The sequence below is a fragment of the Phycodurus eques genome, chromosome 17 (assembly GCF_024500275.1).
Source record: "Phycodurus eques isolate BA_2022a chromosome 17, UOR_Pequ_1.1, whole genome shotgun sequence".
In the NCBI taxonomy this organism is placed as follows: domain Eukaryota; kingdom Metazoa; phylum Chordata; class Actinopteri; order Syngnathiformes; family Syngnathidae; genus Phycodurus; species Phycodurus eques.
In genome coordinates, this window is record NC_084541.1 from 1,750,394 (window position 1) to 1,775,803 (window position 25,410).

Below are 25,410 nucleotides of genomic sequence, written 5' to 3' on the forward strand. Positions count from 1 at the left end.
AAGCGAACAATCCAAAAGCCAATTAGTCAGCGGTGCGGCATGTGGGAGGAAAACAAATATGAAGGCATGAAATGTGTTTTCACCGGCGGTATCCCGCCGTCGGTAGAAATGACTGGACCGAGCTTCCGCTCGCGTTCGCCGGCTGTGTTCCTGCTACCTTCCTTGTTTTGGCCAAAAGGTGTTCAGCAAAAAAGGAGATCCATAGAAATGAGGCGCAGGGGGGAGGCCAGTTGCTCATACGTGGGATTGATTGATACAGGAAGTGTCTAATGGGCCCGGTGGGAGGCCGGGGTTCAAAGTTCTGGTTTTTGCCATGCCCTGGCGGAATAATCGTCGAGGGAATGCTTTTGAAACAAAGTCGGTATATTCTGTTGCAGCATGTTGCAAATAAAAGCGGATTCTCTTTCTGAGATGAGAGCACATGATAAGATTCAGTTGTTGATCATACGACAGACATGACGTGTTATAGAAAAAGGAAAACGATCGATGTGTAATCTGCACACCTTCCGGACTTCAGCTACCCGCAAAATAAACCGCATTAGCCACATCCAGAGACTCGCCCGTAATACACACTTAGCAGTATGAGCCTCGTTTTCACATCGCACTGTTTGCGCCTACGAAGCTGTTTTAGAAGCGACTAATGTGACGTATGGAATTTGCTCTGGAAGATGAAACACACTCACACCCCGAACACACTGTAAATATGCTTCCACATAATAGATAAAGATAACTGCAGGCTATGCTGTATTATACATGGATCTCATTAAAATACGCGCGCGCAAGTACACAGGGACAGAGCCAACAGAGAGAGGAGCGGGTGTTCAAAGTTAAGATGTCAAGCGTCTCGGCAAACACAGCGGCCGTCCGTCCGTCCGTCCGGCTTTCGAACGCACCGTTCATTGTCCTGCGGCTGATGTGTGCTCGTCCAAGCACTGTCCTGCCTCCAATATGATTCCAGTCTCACGCGAGGCCTTGTACAACTGTTGCATTAGGTGACTCCGGTTTTGGGGATGACCGCAGCCACCCTGATCATGCTCTTTGTGCCTGAGCCAAAGCGAGGAAGCGCCGACCAGATGGGAGGACGCATCAAGACCCGCACGTCGTGGCTGTGTGACATGAAGGCGCTCGCTAAAAAGTAAGATGTCCGACGGGGAACTATATCCATAGTTCCATCCGAATCATTCTCTGCCCAAAAAAAAAAAAAAAAATCAGGCACGCTTGCACGATGGACCTGAAGAGAGACAAGAGATCAGATCTCTTGGATGTGTGGGTTTTCGATGAAAATATACATTCTCGCATGGCCAACATACAGAAGCCGTTCGTCATGGAAGTGTCAACAGCAGGCACAGTTGAGTCTTTGTCAATCACTTGCCGCCACTCGGTAACACTGCTCGACTGTTGAGTGAAGGCAGCCTTGCGCGTGTGACAGTGTGCACTTTTGTCATGATGTGACCTTTGCCGGGCACATTTCTTAAAATAGCGTTTCGACGACATAAAGTCCACGTCACGATGGGGGTTTATTGCGGAGTATATTGTAGGTGAGGTGCCATATTCTTCATCTGAGCAACAGTGTTGAGTGTCGGGCAACACAATCTTCTACATTCAGTACCTCTGGAAGCTGTTCTTTTATAGCGTGTTATTTTGGTCTCTGACATAAAACTGCCAAGTCAAGCTGCATTTCACTTTACTTACCACTTAGCGTTGGAGCTGCTTTCAACGTTTGTTTGCATGCATGACAAAACATTTTTCACAAAAACAGTCGAAAGGTCGTCATGTGTATGCCGGGCCGTGAGTTGGCGATGCTCCTTTGTAACGAAGATTCACGCGACTTATCAAACTTCTCTTCAGCGGTCCAAATCGGACATCGCTCGCTGCCACGTGTACCCGCATCCTGTTTTCACTGTGTGCACAACTTTCACTATTCCACTGCCGAAACAGTTGTTGTTCAGATCGTGTGTTCATGGAATCTTTTGATTTGTCGAGAAAACGCGCGCAAAGTAGCGCTCAGCACGTCTGCCTCGAGAGGCAACAAGTTCTGTGTCGGGATCTTGGCTCGGGCCGTTCTCACCGTGCTCGCGAGGGTTTTCAACTCCCAGCACTGCGGCGACGTCCCTTCGCGGTCTCTGCTCGTTTGGACTCAGCTCGACCTTCCCCGTGACGCTAAACTGATATTTTGTGTTTTGTTTTGTGTGGTTTTCTTCTCTTTTTTTCCCCCTTCACATCCAGTCGGAGTTACGTGTTCTCGTCCCTGGCGTCCGCCGCCGTCTCTTTTGCTACGGGTGCGTTCGGGATGTGGATTCCCATCTACCTTGCCAGAGCTCAGGTGGTCCAGAAGACCGCAGAACCGTGCGACACCAAAGAAATCTGCAGCAGCACAGAAAGGTGAAACGCAAATGCTCAAATGTTCAATTCAAACTTCCTAACCGCAATCCTCCATGTGCAAAAAAATAGTCCTATTTTTCTCCTTTTGCCTCAGTCTTGTCTTCGGGGCAATCACTTGCGTCACGGGCCTGTTGGGCGTGCTCATCGGGGCCGCCACCACGCGCATGTGCCGGAAGAAGACGGAGCGAGCGGATCCCCTCGTGTGCGCCGTCAGCATGCTGGGCTCGGCCATCTTCATCTGCCTTATTTTTGTCGTGGCAAAGAAGAGCATCACAGGAGCTTACGTAAGAGTACACGTGACGTGGAGGGGAAACGTGTGCGTGTATTTCCAGCCTCTTAATAATTGGCAGGTACCTGAAGAAAAGTAAATGATTAACATTTTAGAAAAATGAACAGTGGACTTGTTTTAAGCACTGGAGCAGAAGGCGGCTCATCAGGGCGGGGCTAAAAGAGATGGCCTTTGAGTGGGCGTCGCCCCTAACATATATATGACCTTGGCTCACGTCAGCATCGCCTCAGTTTCCTGGCAGGTACGACATCAGAGTCAGGACTCGGGGAAAAACACCCATATTGCTCCAGTTTAGAAAATTGCAATTTTACGTAATTATAACTTGGACAAAAGAATGAAAATATGTATCGCTGAACGTGATACACAAAGAGTCCGACGGTACTTCCGGTATATATTTACAGGGAGTACCGAAGAAAGCCCGGGCGAGCACAGGGAGAACATACAAACTCCACGCAGGAAAGACTGGAGCCCACATGAGATTCAATTCCCAAACCTGAGAACTGTGACACAGACGTGCTAAACCGCTATTTGACGGCGATGCTGCCCTTAGTAAACTGAAGTCTTTCAATGGAGTGCCCGATTTACAAAGGTCTCAAATAGAGGACGCTGGATTGCGTGTTCACGTACAGATGGCGCGTTCTGTTGGCGCACGTGTTACGACGCCGTTTTCACTCACTCAGATTCCGTGCGCTGGTGGACGCCATATTTAAAGGAGTCTTTGATGATTTAAGTAGCTCTGATGGTTTTTACCGTGGGCAATCGTGGGGGAGCACCGCAAGCGCAAAATGAAGTTTGAATTGATGGAACTGGAAGTATGGGTAGAAAGAGGAAAACAAACATATTCCTGAGAATATATGAAATATATATTGATTGCTCTGATGATTTTGGCGGAGCTAGAAAACTGCATAAAATCCACGTTTTGTTTGATTTTGCTCCTCAAAGTCAACCCTTCCCATCTTACATAGCAGCGCGTTGAAAACTTGGAACATTCTGCTCCCAAAGAACTGCTCTGTGAGAGGCCAGCACCAATTGTCATAGTGCGCTGAAATGACCGTAAGCACAGAAACGAAGAGTTAAAAGGGGCTTTATCATAGGTGACATGGCATGACTCCTTCTTGTGACTGGCTCCATGTCAGCCCTTAGATCAGAGGTGTCAAACTCAAGGCCCCCGGGCCAGATCATATTATGTGGCCTGCGAAAGCAGATCATCTGCTTGAACCGGCATGATTCTTGCTAAAAAAAAAATAATCATCATCATAATCGTCACAAGGAATTCATATTTCCAACCATGATTTTGTTACCAGGCCTCTTTTTACAATACAGTAACTTATACAATAGTTACAAAGTATTACCCTGGAATTTCGATTTCCAAACTATTCATCTATCAATCTTTTCTCTGTGTAATAATATAAGGAGGTGAGTCGATATTTAGATGATTTTCAAAATCTTAAGCCCTCTGAGAGAATCCATCACGGCAATGTGGCCCACGACACAAATGAGTTTGACCCCCCCCCCCCCCCTGCCTAAATCATTCAGATTGGATCATTTTGTTTGTTTGTTTGTTTGTTTTGGGTTAGCTGGAAAGGTCTTCCCCGCAGCCCCTTTTGTCGCGTGTTGGTTTCCACCTGTCACTCAGAAAGGATATTTAAAGGTCCCATATTTTGGCAACCTAGATGGCCATTGAGTGACTGCGTAACATGGACTTGTTTTTCAAAAATGAATCAATTTTATTGAAAAAAACAACAACAACAACAACAACCTTGGTTTTGGCATACAAGTGTCCAGAAAAGCCCCCTCTGACAGCTACTTCTGTTTGACCCAGTTTTGTATCCACCTTATTCATATTTGGCTAAGACCGCCCCCTTTCCTCTGATTGGTTGCCTCCGTGTAGACGACCTTAGTTGTGAGAGCCCGTGTGTTTGTCATGTTGACGGGAGCGAAGAGGCAGGTGGAGACCTTCGGTAGCGACGTAGATAAAGCTTGAGAAATTCGGAACGACCTGATTTCGGGCCTCTCGGCAGAAAAACGTCTGGGACTCAGGAATGCGCGGACGATTTTAATTCATAGCTCCCACGTTTACTGAGGCGCCATAGAGCCTCCCAAATCCGAGAAAAAGTTGTTTTGGGGAAATAGGGGACCTTTAAGGATGCAAAAGAAGCCATCACCATTGGCTTTTACTCCTCCCGGAATGCAAATTTGAGCATTTTGCAATCCTGAGTGCGACCAGTTAGTACATTGGCTCCCGCATCCATTTGTGTACCAAATTAAGGTTGCACACGCATACCTTTTGTAAATCAGGGTCCGAGTGGTTTGGCTGAACCTCTGATGAGTAGTTCTAGACTTAAGTTTGTGGGAAATACCCATCAATATAGTAAAACTCCATGCAGGTGACTCCTCTCGTTCCGTGTTCGCAGACCTCTCACTTGTTCAAATCTCACCTGACAGCGCAGAGCCACTTGTAACTGATCACCTCGGGTTTCGCGGCACGGCGCTGAACAGATGTGTCAACGTTGTGGGCGCGTGACCCGGCGATTGACCCCTCGCAGTTGTCGTCTCACCTCGACGACGACAAAACTAATCGGATTAAAGGCCTTTCTTCCTCGCTCTTGGGAGGCGACATGTCGGTCGCGGCCGTTTGGGCGCACGAGAAGGGGGCTATTTCCTCGGCAGGAAACACGCATCAGCAGGCCCTGTTTAAATGTGCCACACAAAAGCAGCCCATAAAGGTCTGTTGCAAACAAATCCCATTGGGTTTGTTTTTAAGAAAATTGTCAAATAGAAATAGCAGCTGCGACCACGCCTTTCATGCGCTGCACATACAACCACAACAAGCTATTCAAAGTTCACTCCTCCACCCAAAAGAACAAGGTAGGGCTAGCATCTTGAAGCTGGTGCCAAACTATGGATATATATAAATGTGAGGCATATAATCTTTTATCATCCATGCACTGTTTTCGGCTCGTCTCGTCAGAATCAAACTGAAGATCTGCGGCGCTCGCGTACAATTGAGCCAAATCCTAATAACATGTTTTTCAGCCACAGCGACCAAAGCAGTTGTATTCAGCAGTACGTGCCCACACACAGTCGAAATGATGTATAAGTCCACTTGTGGCTTTGTGCCTCGTAACCGCACGGTGGAAACCGGTCGCTCTTAATCGTCGCTGCCGTATAATGCGAAATGTTGTCGTCTTTATTTAGGTCTGCATCTTCATAGGAGAGACGCTGCTCTTCCTGAACTGGGCCATCACGGCTGACATTTTAATGGTAAGTGCTGGAACCCCATACTTATCCTTGGCGTCTCTGGGAATTCTGTTATTGTACCAATTTAATGACAAATACCCATGCTGTATTTTGGAGTTGCGAAGGCTGATGAGACGTCCGCACGAACGCGGGTTTTCTTTTTCAAATGTATTTTTCTCTGCGCCTTGGCCTTTCGTCCCCACTCAAACTCTCCTCCCGCCCCCGGCGCCTGGCTGCAGATTTTCCCAAATTCTTTAGAGACACTTAGCCTGTCGACGGGAAACGGTTGATTCTTTTGGTTTTTCTCTTTTTGATGACATCACAGTGTGCGCCTTTTTTTATTTATTTATTTTTTTAACAGGGGAACAAAATCAATTCTGCAACTCTTATATTTGTTCAGAGTTGAAAGAAAGAAAACCGGGAAATAAATGACAATAAAACTGTTTCACGGTCAAACGGATTTGCTTCAATGGCCCTTGTCAACAAATATACCTTGGGCGTGGACAGACATTTTCTATTTAAAAATACTTTTGTAAGTGACTCAAGATAGCGAAGTGAGTGACACTTGCGTGTACGGGTGTGCCAAGTCATCGGTTTATTATTGACTGATAGCAGAGCTCGGTGTTAAGATGTGCAACGCGAACTTGATCTCCTCATCACCTGACTTAATCCTAAAGTTTGGTCATTTTGACTCCTCTGTGCAGTTTGTGGTTATTCCCACGCGGAGAGCAACAGCGGTGGCGTTCCAGAGCTTCACCTCTCACCTGCTGGGTGATGCGGGAAGTCCATACCTAATTGGTCTGGTAAGACGCTCCCAAAGCGAAATAGTTGAGCTTCACCACAGGTTGCGAACGTGAGCTGGAACGTGTCAAACGAGTCAGCGTGAATGTTGCTCCTCTCAGCTCTGAGACGTCATTGTTCCATTGGAGTTTTGATGTTCTAAGGGAATTTCATAGGTCCGGTGGAGCAGACCGTCACGCCCAGCAACACCCCCCTTCGCTCACACACGCGCACACACAAACAGCGTCCAGGCGACACCAATGAAACTTGTGCTTTGTGCTCAGTGGTGTGTAACACGGGAACCGAATACCTAGTTTGGGCAACACGCATTTTTCTCATTCCAAATAAAAGGTGACCAAAACTAAAGTTGATATAACTCCCAAGGTGCACAGGAAGAACAGTGAGCCGTTTGTGTCGACAAAACAGAGCAACATGAGTCACCACAAACTCTGCAGTGACGTCAAGGATATCAAAGTCCACGTTGTTATCACAGGACTAACTTCCCGACGGGTGTACGTTGCGTATTGTGTCATTAATTGTATGTAACGCTCGCAGGGGGGCTCGGGTCAGGAAGTCTTTGATTTGAGAATCGAGACTGATTCTCGGCCGCAGCTGTCGAGCCATGTCTGCAATTGTCCCTCCTCTTTCTTTTCTTTCGAATCAAGTGAGATGTTCATATTCCATAACCTAAACCTATAGAAAGCATGTTTTGGGACTGGGGGCCGCACACCGGGACAACATCCCGAGCGACCCGAGAGAAACACCGGAGCCGGGACTCAAGCTCAGAATTTTCTTGAGGGTCATCGGCAGCTCTCGCCACTTAGCCAATGTATCGCATGAATGCGACTACCCTGAATGTATCTAGACAATCATAAGGCAAAATATATTTTAAAATGCTTAACATGCACATTTTCTGATAATTGTAGTTTAGTAATGATAAAGCATAATCTCACAACATGTAATTATATTCCATCAAACATTTTTTTAATTCATTATAAGGCGTCTTTTTCTTCACTGGAGTTTATAAAGTCGGGGGTTGCGGTCCAAGTGGGCCAATCTGAAAATGAATTTTTGAATTGAATGAAAGGTTTAACATGACATCGGTCCGCCCTCTGCAGTTATAACAGCTTCAACTCTTCTGGAAAGGCTTTCCACGAGGTTTAGGGGACTGTTGAAGGGAATTTATGACCCATTTTTCCAGAAGCGCATTTACGAGGTTACACCCCGATGTTGGACAAGAAGGCCTGGCTCTCATCCAAAAGTGTTCTATAGGGTTGAAGTCAGGATTGTGCAGGCCAGTCAACTTTGTCCACATCAAACTCTTTCGGAACCTTGATTTAGGCACTGATGCACAGTCCTGTTGCAACAGGAAGGGGCCCAAAAAGTTGGAAATGTCCAAAAGGTTAGCCCTTGAGCTTCAGTTAAAGGAACTCTGAATGCTTCAGCATACCAAGAGATTTGGGACAGTCAAACAGTTTGTGAATGACCCCTTCCTGTTCCAACAATTCTGCGCACCAGTGCACAAAACAAGGTCCACAAAGACATGGATGAGAGAATTTGGTATGGACGAACTTCATGGGATGGACGAACCCTCAACCCAATAGAACAACTTTGGGTCGATTTCGAGTGGGCAGCGAGCCAGGCGTTCTCGTTCAATATCGGCGGGTGACCTGACAAATACGATCCTGGAAGAACGCGCAACGATTCCCATCAGCTCAATTCTAAACCTTGTTGAAAGGCTTCCCGCAAGAGTTGGAGCTGTTCGAGCTGCAAATGGTTAAACCGACACACACCACGTGGATGTAGAACAGGATAGGCTATCGCTTCAAATCATAGGCGAGTCAAGGCAGGTGAGCAAATACTTTTGGAAAAAAGTATTTGTGTGATTTATTGCGCAGCAAAGGGTCGAAACGGTGAATGTTAAAAGTCTCATATCCTAAATGCAAGTCTAAAAAGGAGTCAAGAGAGTCCATTGGATGGATGCATGGATGGAACTAACATCAGAATACTTGTAATTATTTCATTATAATAGTCCATTGATGATTTGAATATAACACCCTCCTGTAGTATAGAATCTGCACGTGAGCTTCATTACAAATTCCAAATTGTCCATAGATGCGAATGGATGGATGATTTGAATTTCCTCATGGGAGAAATAAAGTATCTATGACCGAGGGAAAGAAAACGTTATTTCCCGCCACATTGTGAGCGGTTCATTTTTAACTTACACTGACCACTTGGGTTACCGGATACAATTTCCCTCACCCCTTGTGGTTGGTGATTTCATTTTTTTATCAGCCTAACTGCGCGTGTAGATGATTAATGAGTATAAAACTGCATATATATCAGCGTTCCTAACTAAATCCCCCAATGTTTTCCATCTGCCAGCAGCAGTGAAAGTCCCAGGGTTGCACACCGCTGACCGACGAGCGCCAATATGCTCCGAGTGCGTCATTGCCCAGCGCGTCTCAGTTCCTAAACTGAGGTTTAGCATGCGAGTGCAATGGAGTCATCATGACGTTCACTGAGGACAGGCAGATAGAGTTTACGGTCACCCTTGCAGCCTGTCACTGATCCCGCGGTTGAGGAACACGGGAGAAAGCTGCGACTCAGCTGTTTTGGGGATTCTAACACGCGCAGACGATGTTCTCAACAGACGTGCTATTTCTTGTACACCGTGATATCCTTTAATGGGTCGGACGCCTTCGTAGAATTCCGCCAATACGCACGCCACTTAGCAGACACTTCCGATGTGTGCATGTGCGCAGTTGTCCCATCAGAATCCCAAGAGACGCGCGCATAATAGACTCTCAGGTGAGACACGGCCGTCGGCAGAGTGGGTGGGAGGCGCCGGGAACAATCTCAGCAATCATAATTATATGACAAGCAGCTGAGAGGATCCCATTTTGCTGAGGTGAACATTTCATCCAGGCGCTTTAGCCCCGGTAACCTTTGACCCCTCCGACTCTCGCCCGCCCGCAGACAAGAAGCTCTCGTCCTCGTTTTGCATGCCTCTGAATAATTACGAGTCTTATTTCAAGCCACGAGGCTCGCCAGCGCATTTGTCACTGCGTTGAGACACGAAGCGAGGTACGCTCAGGCCCGTTTCTCCTCCTGGTGCTACTCTTTGGTACAATGTATTCCCATGGCATTGCCCTGTTTGGACACACATAATCTATTCTACTTTTTCATCTTACGGGGACATTTTGGACAATTCTATACTGCCTGTCAGCTGTGTAATTGTGCCTTCCATCATGCTGAATGTTGAGTGGGAGGAGGAACCCCGCCGGTCCTGGCGTATGACCCAAGAGAACGCCATTTTGCACACAGAATGTTCAAAAAGGTGCTCCCGTGCAAGTCGCTGACACGAAATGAAACGTCCTTTTTCCTCCGGCGCAGATCTCTGACAGCCTTCGCGAGAGCTACGCGACGTCGGCGCTGTGGCGCTTCCTCAGTCTGGGCTACGCCCTCATGCTCTGTCCCTTCATCATCGTCCTGGGCGGCATGTTCTTCCTGGCCACCGCGCTCTTCTTTCTGGATGACCGAGAGAAGGCTCAGAATCAGTAAGTGGCTCTTGGCAATGTCGGAATACATTTTGAGCACCTGCATTCGTTACGGGTTGAATCCAGCTTTGAATATTTTATACGCGCATTTGATGGCATCATCTCAACCATCAAGCTGAATGGCGAGCTTTCGGTACATTGTATTTAGTAGTAGAATAACACACACACACACACACACACACACACACATCTCCGGCCCGCTTGACCAATGCAGTTTAGATAAGAAATATTCCTTGTAATGTGTGTTCTAAAAATGGCCATGCCTGAAGAACAGAAGAAATCGGGGACCAAAAATTCAGTCAAGTGCAAGATTTAAGTGGCGCCGGTGCTTTTCTAGCCGTCTATGACTTGATTTTTTTGTATCTATCTTCTCTACCGCTTGGCCGCCCGTTATTTTCTGTCTGCTTATTTTGTCGGGCCTTTTCTCACGTTGACATACTCCTCTGCTGCCCGCGCTTTCGGAAATGACTTCCTTCCTGTTCCAAGATGGGAGACATTTTTAGACGGGATGGCAGTCTTGATGCCGCTGCCGTCTTGTCTCCAGTCAGTCAGCCTCTTCGTCTTCCTCGCCGAACACGAGTTGTTCCCACGCTGAAAAAACACCTCACGGAGCGAAACGAGACATTTGCTATCGCTTAAGCAGAAGGAAGAAAAAAAAAAAAAAAAAAACAATCTTTTAGCAATTGTAAGAGCTTGAAAAGTAATGCCATTGGGAAATATTTGTGGAAAGAGAGTTATGTACAGTACTTGGAAATACTCCCGTCATGCTACCATCCAAGCTGTTAATATGTCCTCTGTGAATTGTTAAATGTATAATTTGACTGAGGCCTGAGAGTGGTGGAGGTCCATGGCAGCCATAAAGCTATGATGTGGTCTCCGTGGTCCCTGCTCCTGGAAAAAAAGGCAACAAATGTGCAACAATGACCCCAACCCCATTACAAAAAAAAACAAATCTGTGACTAAAAAGCACTATTCTGCGGTCCTGTTTTGCTCGAATAGATCAAAGTGTCGCAGAGTGAAAACAATGCATTTTTGTTTTTACATGTTTTATTAAATATTTAAAAAACACAGATGTGTAATTTGACGTAGGATAAGGAAAGGCAGACATTACAAAGAGTGAATTACTGTGTGGGTTTCATCTGAGTCATGAATTCATTACTTGCAGTTACCATCCATCCATTTTCTAGCGCTTATCCGAGGGGCAGTCGCTTGAGCTGGGACGCCCAGACTTCCCACTCCCCAGCCACTTCATCCAGCTCTTCCGGCGTGTCCCGGGTCGTCCCCGGGGTCTCCTCCCGGTGGGACGTGCCCGGAACACCTCACCGGGGAGGCGTCCGGGAGGCATCCGAATCAGATGCCCCGGCCGCCTCATCTGGCTCCTCTCGCAGCGGCTCGACTCTTGAGATCCTCCCGGATGACCGAGCTTCTCACCCGTTCTCTTAAGGGAGAGCCCGGCCGGACACCCTGCAAAGGAAAGCCATTTCGGCCGCTCCTATCCGGGATCTCGTTCTTTCGGTCACGACCCGCAGCTCGTGACCGTAGGTGAGGGAAGGAACGCAGATCGACCGGTAAATCGAGAGCTTCGCCTTTCGGCTTCGCTCCTTCTTTACCACAACGGACCGATACAAAGTCCGCATCACTGCAGAGGTCGCACCGATCCGCCTGTCGATCTCCCGTTCCATTCTTCCCTCAATGGTGAACGAGACCCCGAGATACTTGAACTCCTCCGCTTGGGGCAGGATCTCATCCCCGACCTGGGGTGGGCACGCCACCCTTTTCCGACTGAGGACCACGGTCTCGGATTTGGAGGTGCCGATTCTCATCCCAGCCGCTTCACACTCGGCTGCGAACCGCTCCAGTGAGAGTTGGAGATCACGGCCTGATGAAGCCGACAGATCCACATCATCTGCAAAAAGCAGAGATGCAATACTGAGGTCACCAAACCGGTCCCCCTATCAAGAGGACTGGTACCAGAGCCCAAGCTGCGTGTGGAGGCGAGCCCGACTATAACTAGTCGGAACCTCTCGACATCACACACCAGCTCGGGCTCCTTCCCGCCAGAGAGGTGGCATTCCACGTCCCTAGAGCCAGCTTCTGGAGCCGGGGATCGGATCGGCAAGGTCCCCGCCTTCGGCCACCGCCCATCTCGCACTGCGCCCGACCCCTATGGCCCCTCCCACTGGTGGTGAGCCCACGGGAAGGGGGACTCACGTTACCCTTTCGGGCCGTGCCCCCACAGGGGCGCTCGCCTTCGAGCTCCGCCTCCAGGACTGGCTCCAGAGGGGGGCCCCCGGTGACCCTCGTCCGGGCAAGGGAAAACGTCTTCCAGAATTGTTTGTCGTCATAGCGGTTTTTGGAGCTGTGCTTTGTCTGGTCCCTTCATGGGTGACCCTGCCAGGGGCATAAAGCCCCACACAACTTGGCTCCTGGGATCATTGGGACACACAAACCACTCCACCACGATAAGGTGACAGCTCAAGGAGGGGATTATACATACTGTAGGTGTAAATTTGAGTGTGCATGGTTGTTTTGTCTATACGTGCCCTGCGTGTACCAAAGTCAGCCGTGACCCTAGTAAGGACAAGAGCTATAGAAAATGGATGGACATACAGTATGCCAAACCCACAGGCAAGTTATTTTTAAACTCGCTCAAGGTATATATTGTATGCTCAGTAAACATACCTCAAGTCTAATAGGTCGTAATTCCCGTCACAACTTTGTAGATCTGAATGAAGAAAAACTTCAAGAGCAGCAGTTCTTAACCAAGAACAGTTGACAACGTGTACGACTTTGTACGACGGGGGTTATTCCATGGCTGATATTTCTAGATTACATTCACGCTATAAAATCCAACTGACTTTACAGAGCACCGTTTCCCCCTTCTTTGACTACGTCGCCAGATACTTACCTATTTATAAAGCATCGGAGCCGAACTTGTGTACTCGCCGGATGGAGCGTGTCTATTTCCGGCTTCAAGGAGCACTTTTTTTTGTATTTCTGGGCCGCTGTCTTTTTTTGGCTACACTGTTTCCGTGAATAGCTCAGGCTCGTCGCGTGCCCCCCAAATACACGCGTTCGCCCGATCTCCATTTACGCTTCCTGATGTGCGAGCAGATCGGTCTCGGTCTTCGTCACTGCCACGCCAGCGCCGACGTCCATTTAGGGGTGCAGGGAGCGAGTTGCGTCTTTGGGATCGCCACGGTGAACCGACTTCACCTGATTCCGTGGTCAACTGTGGTGTTATTATGTAAAAAGGGCGGGGCTTGAGCAATGGAAAGTCATAAATACAGCAAATATTTGGCATTTCGAACTGCACTAGTCTCTTGTGCATATGATGTGCGATTCACTTCTTCTGCTGGGTCTTCAGTGGTGGCCTATAGATCGGCGGGCCTGTCCAGGTCGCACGTGGTTTGTGCTTACTTCAGCATCTCCGAGAGAGATGAGCTGAGATGAGAACCGCAGTAGTGGTTTCGGCCCAAAAGGGTCGAAACCACTCCGTGGACACGTGCCGGCACCGATCCTTGCAATGCTGCTTTGGTTTGCAAGGTTGAAACAAATAAACACTTCGCAGCCATCAATACCCCAAACTGTCCAAACCGTTATCTGGCATCCAAAGTCTCACATTTCTTCTTTCCCTCCTCAGGTTGAGCCAGCTCTCTCGGCCCTCCGCTTCGGTCAAGGTGTGATGAGGTAATTTTGTTTTTAAAACGTCAACACCAAAGTGAGTCACTGATGATAATCTGGTCGACTTGGCATGCAGGCAGCTCGGGTTCACTCGGTGTGAGTGCGTGAGTATGAATGCCTGCCTTGCCTCTATGTGGCCGGTTTTTGACTGGCGGTCAGTCCAGGGTGTTCTCGGCTCAGATCTGCTCCAGCTCACCGGGACCCTGAAAAAGGAAAAGCAGCATAGAAAATGGATGGATGAACACCAAAGCGCATCTGCGATTAAGCAGCATAGCACCTCACATCATTCAGCCCTCGATGTGAGGTTATCCAGACTTACGATACACACTTCTGATTGCTTACAGTAGCTATGTGCTCAAAGGGTCTCGAACATTCTCGGTGTGGTTATTTGACCCACGACCTGGCATCTTATCAAGCGCCATGCTAGCATCCTTCCCCACTTCCTGGCCCCTTTTTTTATCAGATGTATACACATGTAGCCCAAGCTCTCTAATTATTAACCGGGGGGGGGGGGGGGGGGGGGGGGGGGGGGATACAATAAAGGGCTGCCAAATCTGTACGGTAGAACAATGAGGAGTAAATGTAGTCGCCGGTACAGAATAACAAGACTGAAACTCTTGACTCGTTTGGACTTGGATTTTTAAAGGTTATCATGTTGAGCCAAAAGATCCAAAATGTTACCGTATTCTAAAAACGGATTATTTGTCCTCTTAACACCATGTGAAACACCGGAGGTACGCAGTGTAGGCAAATAGTCGAGCACTTGTTCGTGTTAGGTTGAGGTTACGACATCAGTTTTACACATTCGATAGCTGTTAAAACTGAAGCATCACTCACACAATCTGTGCTTAGTGACACTTGATAGCTAAAGGTTGTTAACTAGTGTCCACCAAGGCTGAACATTAAACCTTCAACCTGTCTTTCTGACTTGTTTGAGAGAAACACACATTTTGCTGGATCTGGTTGGTCATCCCATCGCTTGTCCCCAATGCGAGTGGACCGCAACAGCAAAAAAGTACAAAGGCGAGGCGTCGTCGTTGCGCAATCATGCTGAACAAATCAGCCAACAAGAGGAGGGAGGCCCTTCATCTGATAAATGAGGATGGAGTGAAGCAGTAATCTCCTAATCTTTTCAACCGTGATTGACTATCCCAGACTAATACTAAGATACGCGGAGATCCGATTAAAATAATGTTGGCGGGGGGCGGGGGGAGGGACTCAGCCTGGCTGTCAACCGGGTCAGCGTGAGATGTGACAGCAGAACTTCCATTTCTTCAGGAACCGCACCGCTCGTGGAGGGAATCGCATCGTGAGGTCGCCGTTGTCCAAATTGCTCAAAGTGTTTACACGGCTGCAGGTTTTCACCAAATTCATTGAGTCGAAGCTGTTGGCCGCAGAGAGGACGACGCCACGCCGCACGTCACACAACTCTGTGCAAGCGATGAAATAGTTGACCTCCTTACCAGACACTTCCACTCACGCCCGAGTGTGAAGCCGGGAACTGCTTTTAATCAGGAGCTGCATCCTGTCAGCACCAAACCACTCAATCAACTTGATTGGACTTTATTCCCTCGCCGCCTTCCGTGAGCCCAGGAACAGCAACGCTGCGAGGGGGGCAGGCCAACCTTGCATACAATGAAAGAATCATTAGCGTTATGTATAGCCACAGTGGCATTTTAACTATTTTGATGACCCTTTGGAATGAAAATGAGCATTTAAAGATGTATTATTCATTCCCCCCCCCCCCCCACCACCACCACCCCCCTCCCCTCCACACACAATTTTAAAGCAGTTCCTACAGTAGTGGTCTCGTCTGGCTGGAATTCTCATTCAAGTGAGCAACTAGACGCCACGCTCCATATACTGCTGGGCCGAATGGCAAGTGTGGATTTTGTTACCGTGGCAATCAGGGCAAGGGCGTAGGAGCCTATAAAGAAATTAGAAGCATTTTCACCTGTGGAGGCAGCACTTCATCACCAAGCAGCTGAATTGCACGTCAAATATCTGTCGTGTAGTGTGGCACGGGAACTACTATTGGCACCCTGGCTCCCTCTGGTGATGCATGAAAGGATCACTGAATTTAATGTTCAAACTGCACATGTTATAGTGTCTTACTTAAAAAAAAATTTAAAAATCCAGTATAGTACATAGAGTTCAGTTGTATTTAACTTTTAAGTACAATACATTTAGTCATTTTTATTATATTTAAGCAGTTTCATATATTTTGGCCCTACTAGGCTACTGTATCTTAATGTTGGTCATTCCGATGGGACTTGGAGGGCCGAGTATTTTTTGATGCGGTACTTGGATGAACGACCGGTCTTGCCAAAGTGCATGCGGACGTCACCAAAAACAAATGGAAGCTACTGTATTTTGTTAACAGTGGGCTGGAACAGCTTCCCACAGACATATTTTCAGAACTAGGCAGAGATGGGAAGAGATTGACACGTTTGTTGTCATTTCAGTTGTTGTGCACCGCACCGAACCATACCAAATAATCCTTAGTGGACCTTGCTGTCTTGGTAGAGTCACTAACCCAACCTGGGGTCCATTAATAAATTCCCAATTCTCGGGGTCAGTATTTTATGTGCCAGAATGGGGTCATCGAAACGTGTTGGTACGGATGCAGGCTAAATATTGAGGTCACGGGCCGGTGCTACTGGCATCAGGAAGGTCCGAACAGATGGCCTAAGAGCTTTGGGACCTCTACGTGAATTACATTCCCACGGTGAGGTCCGCACTAAGCACACAATCCGCCTCCTCTCGTCCTTCCAGGTGACAACCGAGTGAAGAAGCAGCAAAGAGGAGCTCAAATTCCGGGGGGCAGCTGTTTTCCAAACCACACCCGTGCGCCTCCCCGCCGCCGCTCCTCTAAACGCATCCGCGGAAACGCTTCTTAACTGGACTCGAGGGCGCGTCTTGCCCCTCCTCGGGAGTCGCCTCTCGAAATCGCGAGCTGGTGAGAAGGTGCCCGGCGGCGTGCCGAAGCCTGCCAACTTGACAGCTGGTGTCTGTGAGGATCCACTGAACTTTCACTCCGAGAGGGAGGAGGTGACCTCTGTGACATCTCCTGATGCCATACTACTGAATGCTGACCATGAACCTACCCTGTCTGTCTGTCTGTCTGTCTGTCTGCCTGCCTGCCTGCTTGTCCGTCAGTTGGCTGTCAATCTGCACCAAGTGCCATTGTGTCATTACATTCCTTCAGACTTTGCACTGACCACCCTCATGACATCACCGCCGACGATGTTTACATGCACCGTTCAGCCTTTCGTACGGAAAGACAACGTATTATGCCCCCGCCCTCCGGCCCGTCCAAAGCCTGGAAACAGACCAAAAAACTGCAAACGTAATGCAGGGCAACTTAAGTAAAACCTGCGAGTGTGAAGCAAAGTCGTTACCTGCCGCCATGGCGTTACAAGCAAGGCTGCGCCGTGCGTGCAAACATAGTCTGCGCCCGAGAGCCAAAACGTGTGATCGTGCGTGGGTCAGTGAATCGGCCTTAAAAGCGCTCCTGTCCGCACAGCAAGCCAGCTGTTCCCGACGAGCCTCGTATGCAAATCCTTTTGAGCTTTGAGCACTTCAAATCGGTGTGTGCCAGAGAACGTGACCGGGACGGGAGAAAGTTCACAAAATGATCTCTCGTTTGCAATGATCTGGCTTTTTCTATGTGAGGTCAAAGGAGGTTACTGCCTGGGATTGTTGTTGAGGGATCAACATGATACAATCTGGGTGCTTTAAAAAGGACACTGGATGATATATTTTATAATTTATTGTATGTATATATGCCCCCCCCCCCCCCCAAAAAAAAAATGAATGGAATTATTATTGTGACTTGGGGATGTATAAAGGGGTGTTTTGATGTACGTGGGAAGCAATACTTGTGTTTTGTGGAAGCTTTTTAGCCACACTGCCTTATCATTGAGCTGGCTTTCTCCCTCTCTGATGCTTGGTTTAGAATTTCTGGACAAAAGAAGAGTTCAGTCCAGCCCACACCGGATAGAACAACATCTACCCCTCTTGTCTATATTTGAGCTATCACGCCTTGACTAGAAAAGAACCTTTGACGTGAGCTGCAGTCGCAAGCCATTAGTTTATTGCTGAAGGAAATCTAAATCCCAGACAGGAAGAGGAAATGTTCCAACAGATAAGCGAGCATCGCTAACCCCCAACCCCAGCCCCCCCCCCTTTGTCCATGAGGGGATTCAAGCCGGACAATTATTTAAAAACATGCAGCAGTCGCGCCGCACTGAACGCATGAAGCTGCTGCTGTAGCTTCTGAGGAAAAGAATTGGTTAGTTGGACTGCAAATTGTTCATGATAATGCAAAACATTTTGACAGTACCTGTTAGAAGCAAGTTGACTGAAACCACGAATAAAGTTTGAAAACAGGCGCGTGCGAGCACTTTCAGGCTTGCAAGGAAACAGGCGTGATCGGGAAGCGATGACCTTGGTGGAGGAATTAGACGTTACTGGAGGCGTGTGAGCGGCACCGACGGGACCCGCGCGCGGGCTGTGCCCTTGCTCTCGGATGATTAGCTTTAGCTTCGCTGAGCGCGGTGGTGTCCGACCGACGCGTTTGTACACGTGCAACGACTACAGCTAACTTCTTACCTTGGGTTCATTTTTTTTATCATTACCAAACGTGCAGCAATCGTAATATATTGTAAAGTGATGGCTCGGATGCAATGTATTTATGACTAATCTGTAAAGGGAATTGTTAGGCTTGTTTAAATTACACTTTGTCATTGTCATTGGGGTTTGAGACAACTGCTTGTGCTTCCTTTTGTATCTAAATCAAAACAATCACATTTTTTTTTTTTTTTTTTTTTTTCTAAGAACCAACATGTTGAACCATTTTGCACATTCAACGTTCAGGGATTTTATTTCAATCCATGTCGCCGCCTCTACCCTACTGGTCATTTCATGCGCACATCCAAGCGTTTGTCACCAAGTGGGTTGCCAAATTTCGTTGATCTAGCGCCAGTCCTTCAGTATCTGTTGTAATCTAGGAAAGCTACGTTAAATCATCATTCGAGCGATGTATCGAGAATGCACTATTTCTTGTCGTACAAGAATCTGTATATAAAGAAACCTGTTCTATTTCTGGTGTTTGTGCAGAAAACGAGGTTATTTTTATTTGTAGGCAGGTTGACCCGAGAGAAGCGTGAACAGATATTATTGATATTATCTAGAAATGAACTGTGATGCTCCCGTCAGGGGTCGATTCAAAATGTACACAGCTGCAATTCAAATAAACAAAGTATTTAATCACCTTTACGTTTTGTCTGTGTGTGCGTGTGTACTGTATGCAGCATGTGGACAAATCACACATCTTCCATGGAGGGGAACAAGAACTTATTGAATAACAAAAGCTAGATGCTGAAATGAAATAACCAGCGCAAAACTGCATGGAAACAGTTTCAGTAGGGCTAAAATAAAATAAGATGACCCAGTAGGAAAATAAAGGGAAATAAGAAAGGCAGGAAAATCTTCCAACATGAACATGGAACAGTCTGGCTATTTAAATGACACTCCACAAGGGAGGGAGGAAGGAAGGAAAGGAATATATATATATATATATATATATATGGGTGTTTATTTGACTATGGGCCTTCTTGTGTCCTTGATGTAAAATTTAAAGAAAAAATGGAAATAGATTTTTGTAAGATGTCATGTTAATATTAGTATATTGTGACATTTTTGGAGCCGTTTTATGGCGGTATTTTACAGTTTTCACCCTGTCCCTAGCACAAGGGTTGGATCGTCTTTCTATTAAAACATGCTAAAATGGTACAACCTTGACCGTAAATTCCTTAAAAGATAATAGAATGAATGATTTCTCATCATATATACAAAACATTTCAACTTCTTTACAAAAATATGTCTGTCCCTTGAACTTGCTGTCATTGGCGCCACATTGACCATTTTCCGATGAATCGGGTTGCGTCCAAATCGGATTCTCGAATTCCCTGCGTCGTTTTGTCTTGTCACTCAAGCCCATGCTCGGTCGCACAGAAGCCACACATTTGGAGAACTGGAAGAGTTGAGTTTTGTCCTCATTGGTACCCTTAAGTCACATCGTATTTTTATTGCAAACAACTTGCGGTGTTCCTATGTTTCAAGATTTTCCCTGCAAAAACTTGACAATCATATCAAAATGTTGTACAGGACGAGCTAGCTAAAAGCAACATTTAAGCTAACTCTACCAGCATAGCACAGTTAGCGAAGAACTTTGGAATGCCTTTACCATCACGTCTCATCACATCGTCCAGTGTGGTGGTGACGATAGAAATGAGAATCAAAAGTGCCCCAAAACAAATAAACACCCATATATATATATATATATATATAATGTATAACAATTTTTTTCCATATACAGCATATAAGAGAAATGTCTCCTTCTCTCCGTATATTTGTCGACTCACAACGTCTTGATTAGAATTGCAGCGCCACACTGCTTGACTTCGTCGCGGAATGAACTGTTATATTGTTCGGATGCAGTCAGGCAGGGCTCAGTGAGGCCCGCTTTGGAAAATCATCTCGAGTGTCCCGAGCGGGGTGCGGACCCACTGACACATCGCAGGTACGCCACACAGGTGCAGTGTGTGTATTTATTAAATAAAAAAAAAAGAGCTGCATTGACCTTTGCGGGACATGAGAACGTGCAACGTAACTGAAGGCGCACTTTGTGTTGCTGTTGTTCATTACAGGGGACAGAGTCCATTAACATGGACATGGCTGCGCAAACACGGAGTATGCTGCATTAGTGACAAAAGACGACAGGCGTTACGGTTTCCAAGTCTTTAATCAGGCAGCCCTGCGTTTGAAGAAAAGAAAAAAAAGGGGGGAGATGACACAGCAGCCACAGGAAGCTCCAAGTGGAGAATTGGTGGATGACCCACAGAAACCCACACCCTTTCCCAAAGTCAGGCGCTCGGATCGCAGATGCGGGCAGGAAACGCTGGGGCGTAGACAGGAAAAGGGGAGCCATTCTCGGGAGCGGTGGAATTTCCATTTACACATCACACGGGACAATTTAGTGAAACGCGCCGGGCAAAGTCAGGCGGTAACGTTCTTGCCCGGCCACGTGAAGCCTCTGCTTGTTTGGCGTTCGAAGGGCAGCGACCCTTTTAAAAACCGTCATTACCTTACACGCTCAAGAGCACGGTTGTTTGGACACTCGAAGAGCTCACGAAAAAACCCACGTCCGCTTTTCGCTTGGGGTACTTTTAACAACTTCAACGGGAGCTGTTAAATCCATAATATTATCTGGGCCTCAAAGAGTTCTTAATCCTCGGAAATATGATATGCAAATCCTTAAAAACGGTTTCATGAGAAGCATAGTGGATGAATGAATGAGCAAATGGCAATATTTAGTTTTCTTTTAGGCTAGTGGTTAGCATATAAAAAAGGAGCCAAAGCGACCTTCGGACGTCAAGAGTGCGCGTCGACGCGAGGCTCCGCGCGCGCTACGTTTCCCGGAGGAAACGGGCGACGTCTTCCTCCTCGTTGCCGTCAGCTCATGTGGAAGAAGAGACGTGCTTCACGGTGGCTCGAGCGATGTCGTCGCGGGCCGAACGCCGGCGGCGGGGAGACGAGAATGGGACGTGATAGTTAGGCCTGCGGTCGTAGTAGGAGAAGACTTCATCCTCCCCCGGGCTCGCGGCGACGATCGCACTCGAGGAACGTGACGTCGAGAAGGAAAATATGGCAGCGGGGAAATAATAATAATAAACAAATAATAGGAGAGTGGGAAATATATGGCGCAGTGGGTTGATACCAAGCGCAAAGTATAGAATACTTCCATTCGTGTCAGATCCGACGTGAGAAGTAATTTGACTGTGGAACGTTAACCGTGTGTGTTAGGAAATCAGACTTCATATCTGAGTCCAAAGGAGAACGAAGTGTCATTTTAAATTACAGACGGGTTTAAAATAACACAAAACGCAAGTGTGAACTGGGTGTGAAGGAGTTCCCAGGCTCACTGAACCTTCTCGCTGCAACTTCACAGAAAATGTAAGCGCTCGTTAGAATCCCGCACTAACCGCACGACATCGGTTGGACATAATTCAATTTACAGCGGAGCTCCGAGTTATTCGCACGCTCGCCACAATCTCAGTTGGAGTGAATTCTGGCTGCGAATGATGATGGCCTGTAAAGTCTTGTGTCACTACTCGTGAAAAGTATTCATTCATGCTTTTTGTTTTTGTTTCACATTTTAAAATCTATCCATGATCCCGAAAGTATCATTTGGAGGAGTCTTTTTTTCCACCTTTCTAAACTGTCCCGGTAACGTTCATTATCGAGCATAATTTAGAGCCTTTTATTCAACTGTAGATTTCTATTTATATCGAATATGCCTAAATTGAGAAAGCGTACAAATCATTTCGGACGTTCGCTTTTTGAACAAATGTAAATAATTCCTGTGTGTATATTGCAGTGGACTGATATGCCCTTTTGATATTTCAAGATCGAAATAATTTTGGCCTTAACTGGTTACATGACCACAAACAATTCATGTAAACATGCACAAAGACTCAAAGTTACCATTTGGACGACTTTTTTTTGGGTACAGTATTCCACACTGTACTCATGCACCAGCTGCGAATCATTCAACACTAGTCGATTGGCTTACCTAAACCAGGTGACACTCTTGACCTCTGCAATGAGCTTCTACATGCTGCTACCACCAAACCACCTACATGTATATAACACAAGCATATAAAACAACACTTTTCTGCAACGGTGCGACATTGTTAGCGTTCGGTATTTCCACACAATACGAGAAAGAGCATGATCATAAAAATCGACTTATCGTATTTTCTTGCCTGTCTCTCGTTATATATGCGTGTGTTGTTATTTACACCGAAATGTTGAAACACCGTGGAGCCATGAACATTACAATGCATATCTTACAGTACACGTCGACATTGCTGCAAATCCTGCAGTTATTTTACCACAGGCCATGCAGTCAAATCGTGCAAAGTGATTATCCCTCCATCCATCCATCTTCTGAGCCGCTTCTCCTCACAAGAGTCGCGGGAGTGCCGGAGCCTATCCCAGCTATCATCGGGCAGGAGGCGGGGTACAGCCCGAACTGGTTGCCAGCGAGGACCAGTTCTTCAGGGCACACATAAACAAACAACCATTCGCATTCGCATTCACACCTACGAGCAATTTAGAGTCTTCAATCAACCTAGTACGCATGTTTTTTCGGGATGTGGTAGGAAACCGGAGTGCCCGGAGAAAACCCACGCAGGCACGGGGAGAACATGCAAACTCCACACAGGCGGGGCCGGGGATTGAACCCGGGTCCTCAGAACTGTGAGGCAGACGCTCTAACCAGTCGTCCAGCGTGCCGCCACATACATTCAATGAATTGTTGGTAACATAAACGCACGTTATTCATGTTACATTAATCCTGATCATTCATGGACATTAAGGATTAACGTCTTTACTATGGCAACAGGTCAACATTGCATGGTGCAATGCATGCTGGGAGCCCCATTTTCATATTTGATTTATTTGACGCCTACCTCCACTGCCATTGACGGCTTTAGAAGTCAAATAGCCATGTTAACTGGGAAGGCTAGCAGTGAATGAGTTAAAGAGGAGATTGAGCTTTCCCGTCCAATGCTACGACTCAGATGAAAGTCATCATCTAATTCATATAAATATTATTTTCTTGGGCCCTTGTCAGTCATGGGCTCTTAAAATCCTCATCACAATTCTCTCCCTTATGGTGGCCCTGGTTACGATAATGACCCTTATGACAGAGGAGTTGTGAATTAAGGTATTTTTTTATGATATGATTCTTTAAAAACCAAAGTCCGAAACCGCTGCACTGATAGATTCCGACCTGACTTTTAACGGTCATATCAAACAATTACTAAAACTGCCTTCTACCAGCTGAAGAACATATCCAGAGTAAAGGCTTGCATGTTCCAAGCAGACCAGGAGACGTTCATCCATGCTTTTATCTCTAAATTTGACTATTGTAATGGTCTTCTGACTGGACTCCCCAAAAGAGCATTAAACAGCTGCAACTCATTCAGAATGCTGCAGCTCTGGTTCTGACCAGAACAAAGAGGTCAGAGCATATCCCTGCTTTCATTGTATTTTTACTTTTCTCTTTGTTTTAAATATTTAAGCTGTTTTTTTTTTTTTTTTTTTTTTCCTGCTTGTAAATGCTTTTCATCATGCAAAGCACATTGTATGAAATGAGCTATATCAAGAAATGTGCTTTGCTTTACAGCCATCGGTCACAATGATGTCTCAACTCCACAAGTAGCACACTGCCCAGCTGGAAGTCAGCCCCGGGACACTTCATCAGGTACGCCACCGCAATCTAATGAGGTCAGTAACACTCGCTTTTGATTGACACTTCATTGTGCATTGTGAGTGGTGCACCTCCTATGGAAGTATTCTATAGTTTTTTTTGTTTTTTTTTCCCAAAAAAGGGGGAATTTTGGGAATGTGGAAGTTTTGGGAATGTGAAAAACAGTTCCAAATGTCTTGGATGAGCTCAAGATTATTTTTGTTGACTGTCTCAGCTTTTGGGGGGTGCAAAATGTGGAATTCTGGGAAAATTGAAAAACTACTAAACGCTCTTCACTATTCTAATGAACAGTGTTCATTTAGAACTTTTTTTTAATTTATTTTTTTAAGCAAGTACATTATTGGAGCAGCAACTGGTTAAAAGGCTCATACCGGGAAATCTGCTGGACGTTCTCTTGCTGCTCGTTATAAATTCCTTTTTTCTTCTTCCTTCCAACGGCATTGCTATAATTAGCACAGACAACTATGGTTGGGAAAATTTGAGGTAAAACTCCAGACATGTTCTGGAAACTTGTTGGTGGGTTTAACCAATGTTGGGATGTTGACAATATTCAAAGTTGGACACATTCTATCAAAATTCCGAAAGATTATCCATCGATCCATTTTCTATGGCGCTTGTCCTCATTCGTGTTGCAGATAGGCAAGCGGGGTACGCTCAGATAGACGAATATTTATATTTTAGAGCCTTCACTAGAAGAAAAAGCTTCACATTGTTTCATGAGGAAAAGGCTTAAAGGTCAGATGACAAAGATGTTCAAATTGATATTTGCATTGTTTATATGTTATGTAATACATGCACGTAGTTTAGTCAAAAATGTTACTCTATCCACCGCAAGGGCTACCGGAAGCTACGCTCTATGTGGAAGGGGGTATAAGTAGATGTCCACATCAATTTGGGTGACGATTGGTTGCATCTCCGCCAGTAAACCAACCTGGCTCTGTCTATTTCAATGTCTCTCGCCAATAATGAATTCTTGCAATGCCAAACTTTCCAGAATGTCTACAGCATGTTGCTCATTGTCAGTCTGAAATCAAATCCGTCACGCCGTCGCGTAGCTTTTACCTCACTTATACCTTCAAATTTGACTTAATGGGCACGGACCACGACTTTGTGCGCACAAATTGCCACTT

At 46.5% G+C, this 25,410-nt stretch overlaps 1 protein-coding gene across 6 annotated transcripts in view; it reads left to right on the top strand.

Moving 5' to 3' along the window:
• spns2 (SPNS lysolipid transporter 2, sphingosine-1-phosphate) overlaps positions 1-25,410 on the top strand; it is a 70,486-nt gene that overhangs the window by 38,440 nt on the left and 6,636 nt on the right. For 4 of the 6 annotated variants that reach the window (XM_061701722.1, XM_061701720.1, XM_061701718.1 and 1 more), the window contains 8 exons: positions 993-1,135; positions 2,227-2,382; positions 2,477-2,666; positions 5,870-5,935; positions 6,616-6,714; positions 10,091-10,254; positions 13,898-13,944; positions 16,714-19,218. In XM_061701722.1, coding sequence (XP_061557706.1) covers positions 993-1,135; positions 2,227-2,382; positions 2,477-2,666; positions 5,870-5,935; positions 6,616-6,714; positions 10,091-10,254; positions 13,898-13,940 — 861 coding nt within the window. In that variant the 3' untranslated portion in view covers positions 13,941-13,944; positions 16,714-19,218. Of the gene's footprint in view, positions 1-992; positions 1,136-2,226; positions 2,383-2,476; positions 2,667-5,869; positions 5,936-6,615; positions 6,715-10,090; positions 10,255-13,897; positions 13,945-16,713; positions 19,219-24,196; positions 24,275-25,410 lie in introns of those variants that run through there. The other 2 variants (XR_009770154.1, XM_061701719.1) reach the window with 2 other exon arrangements.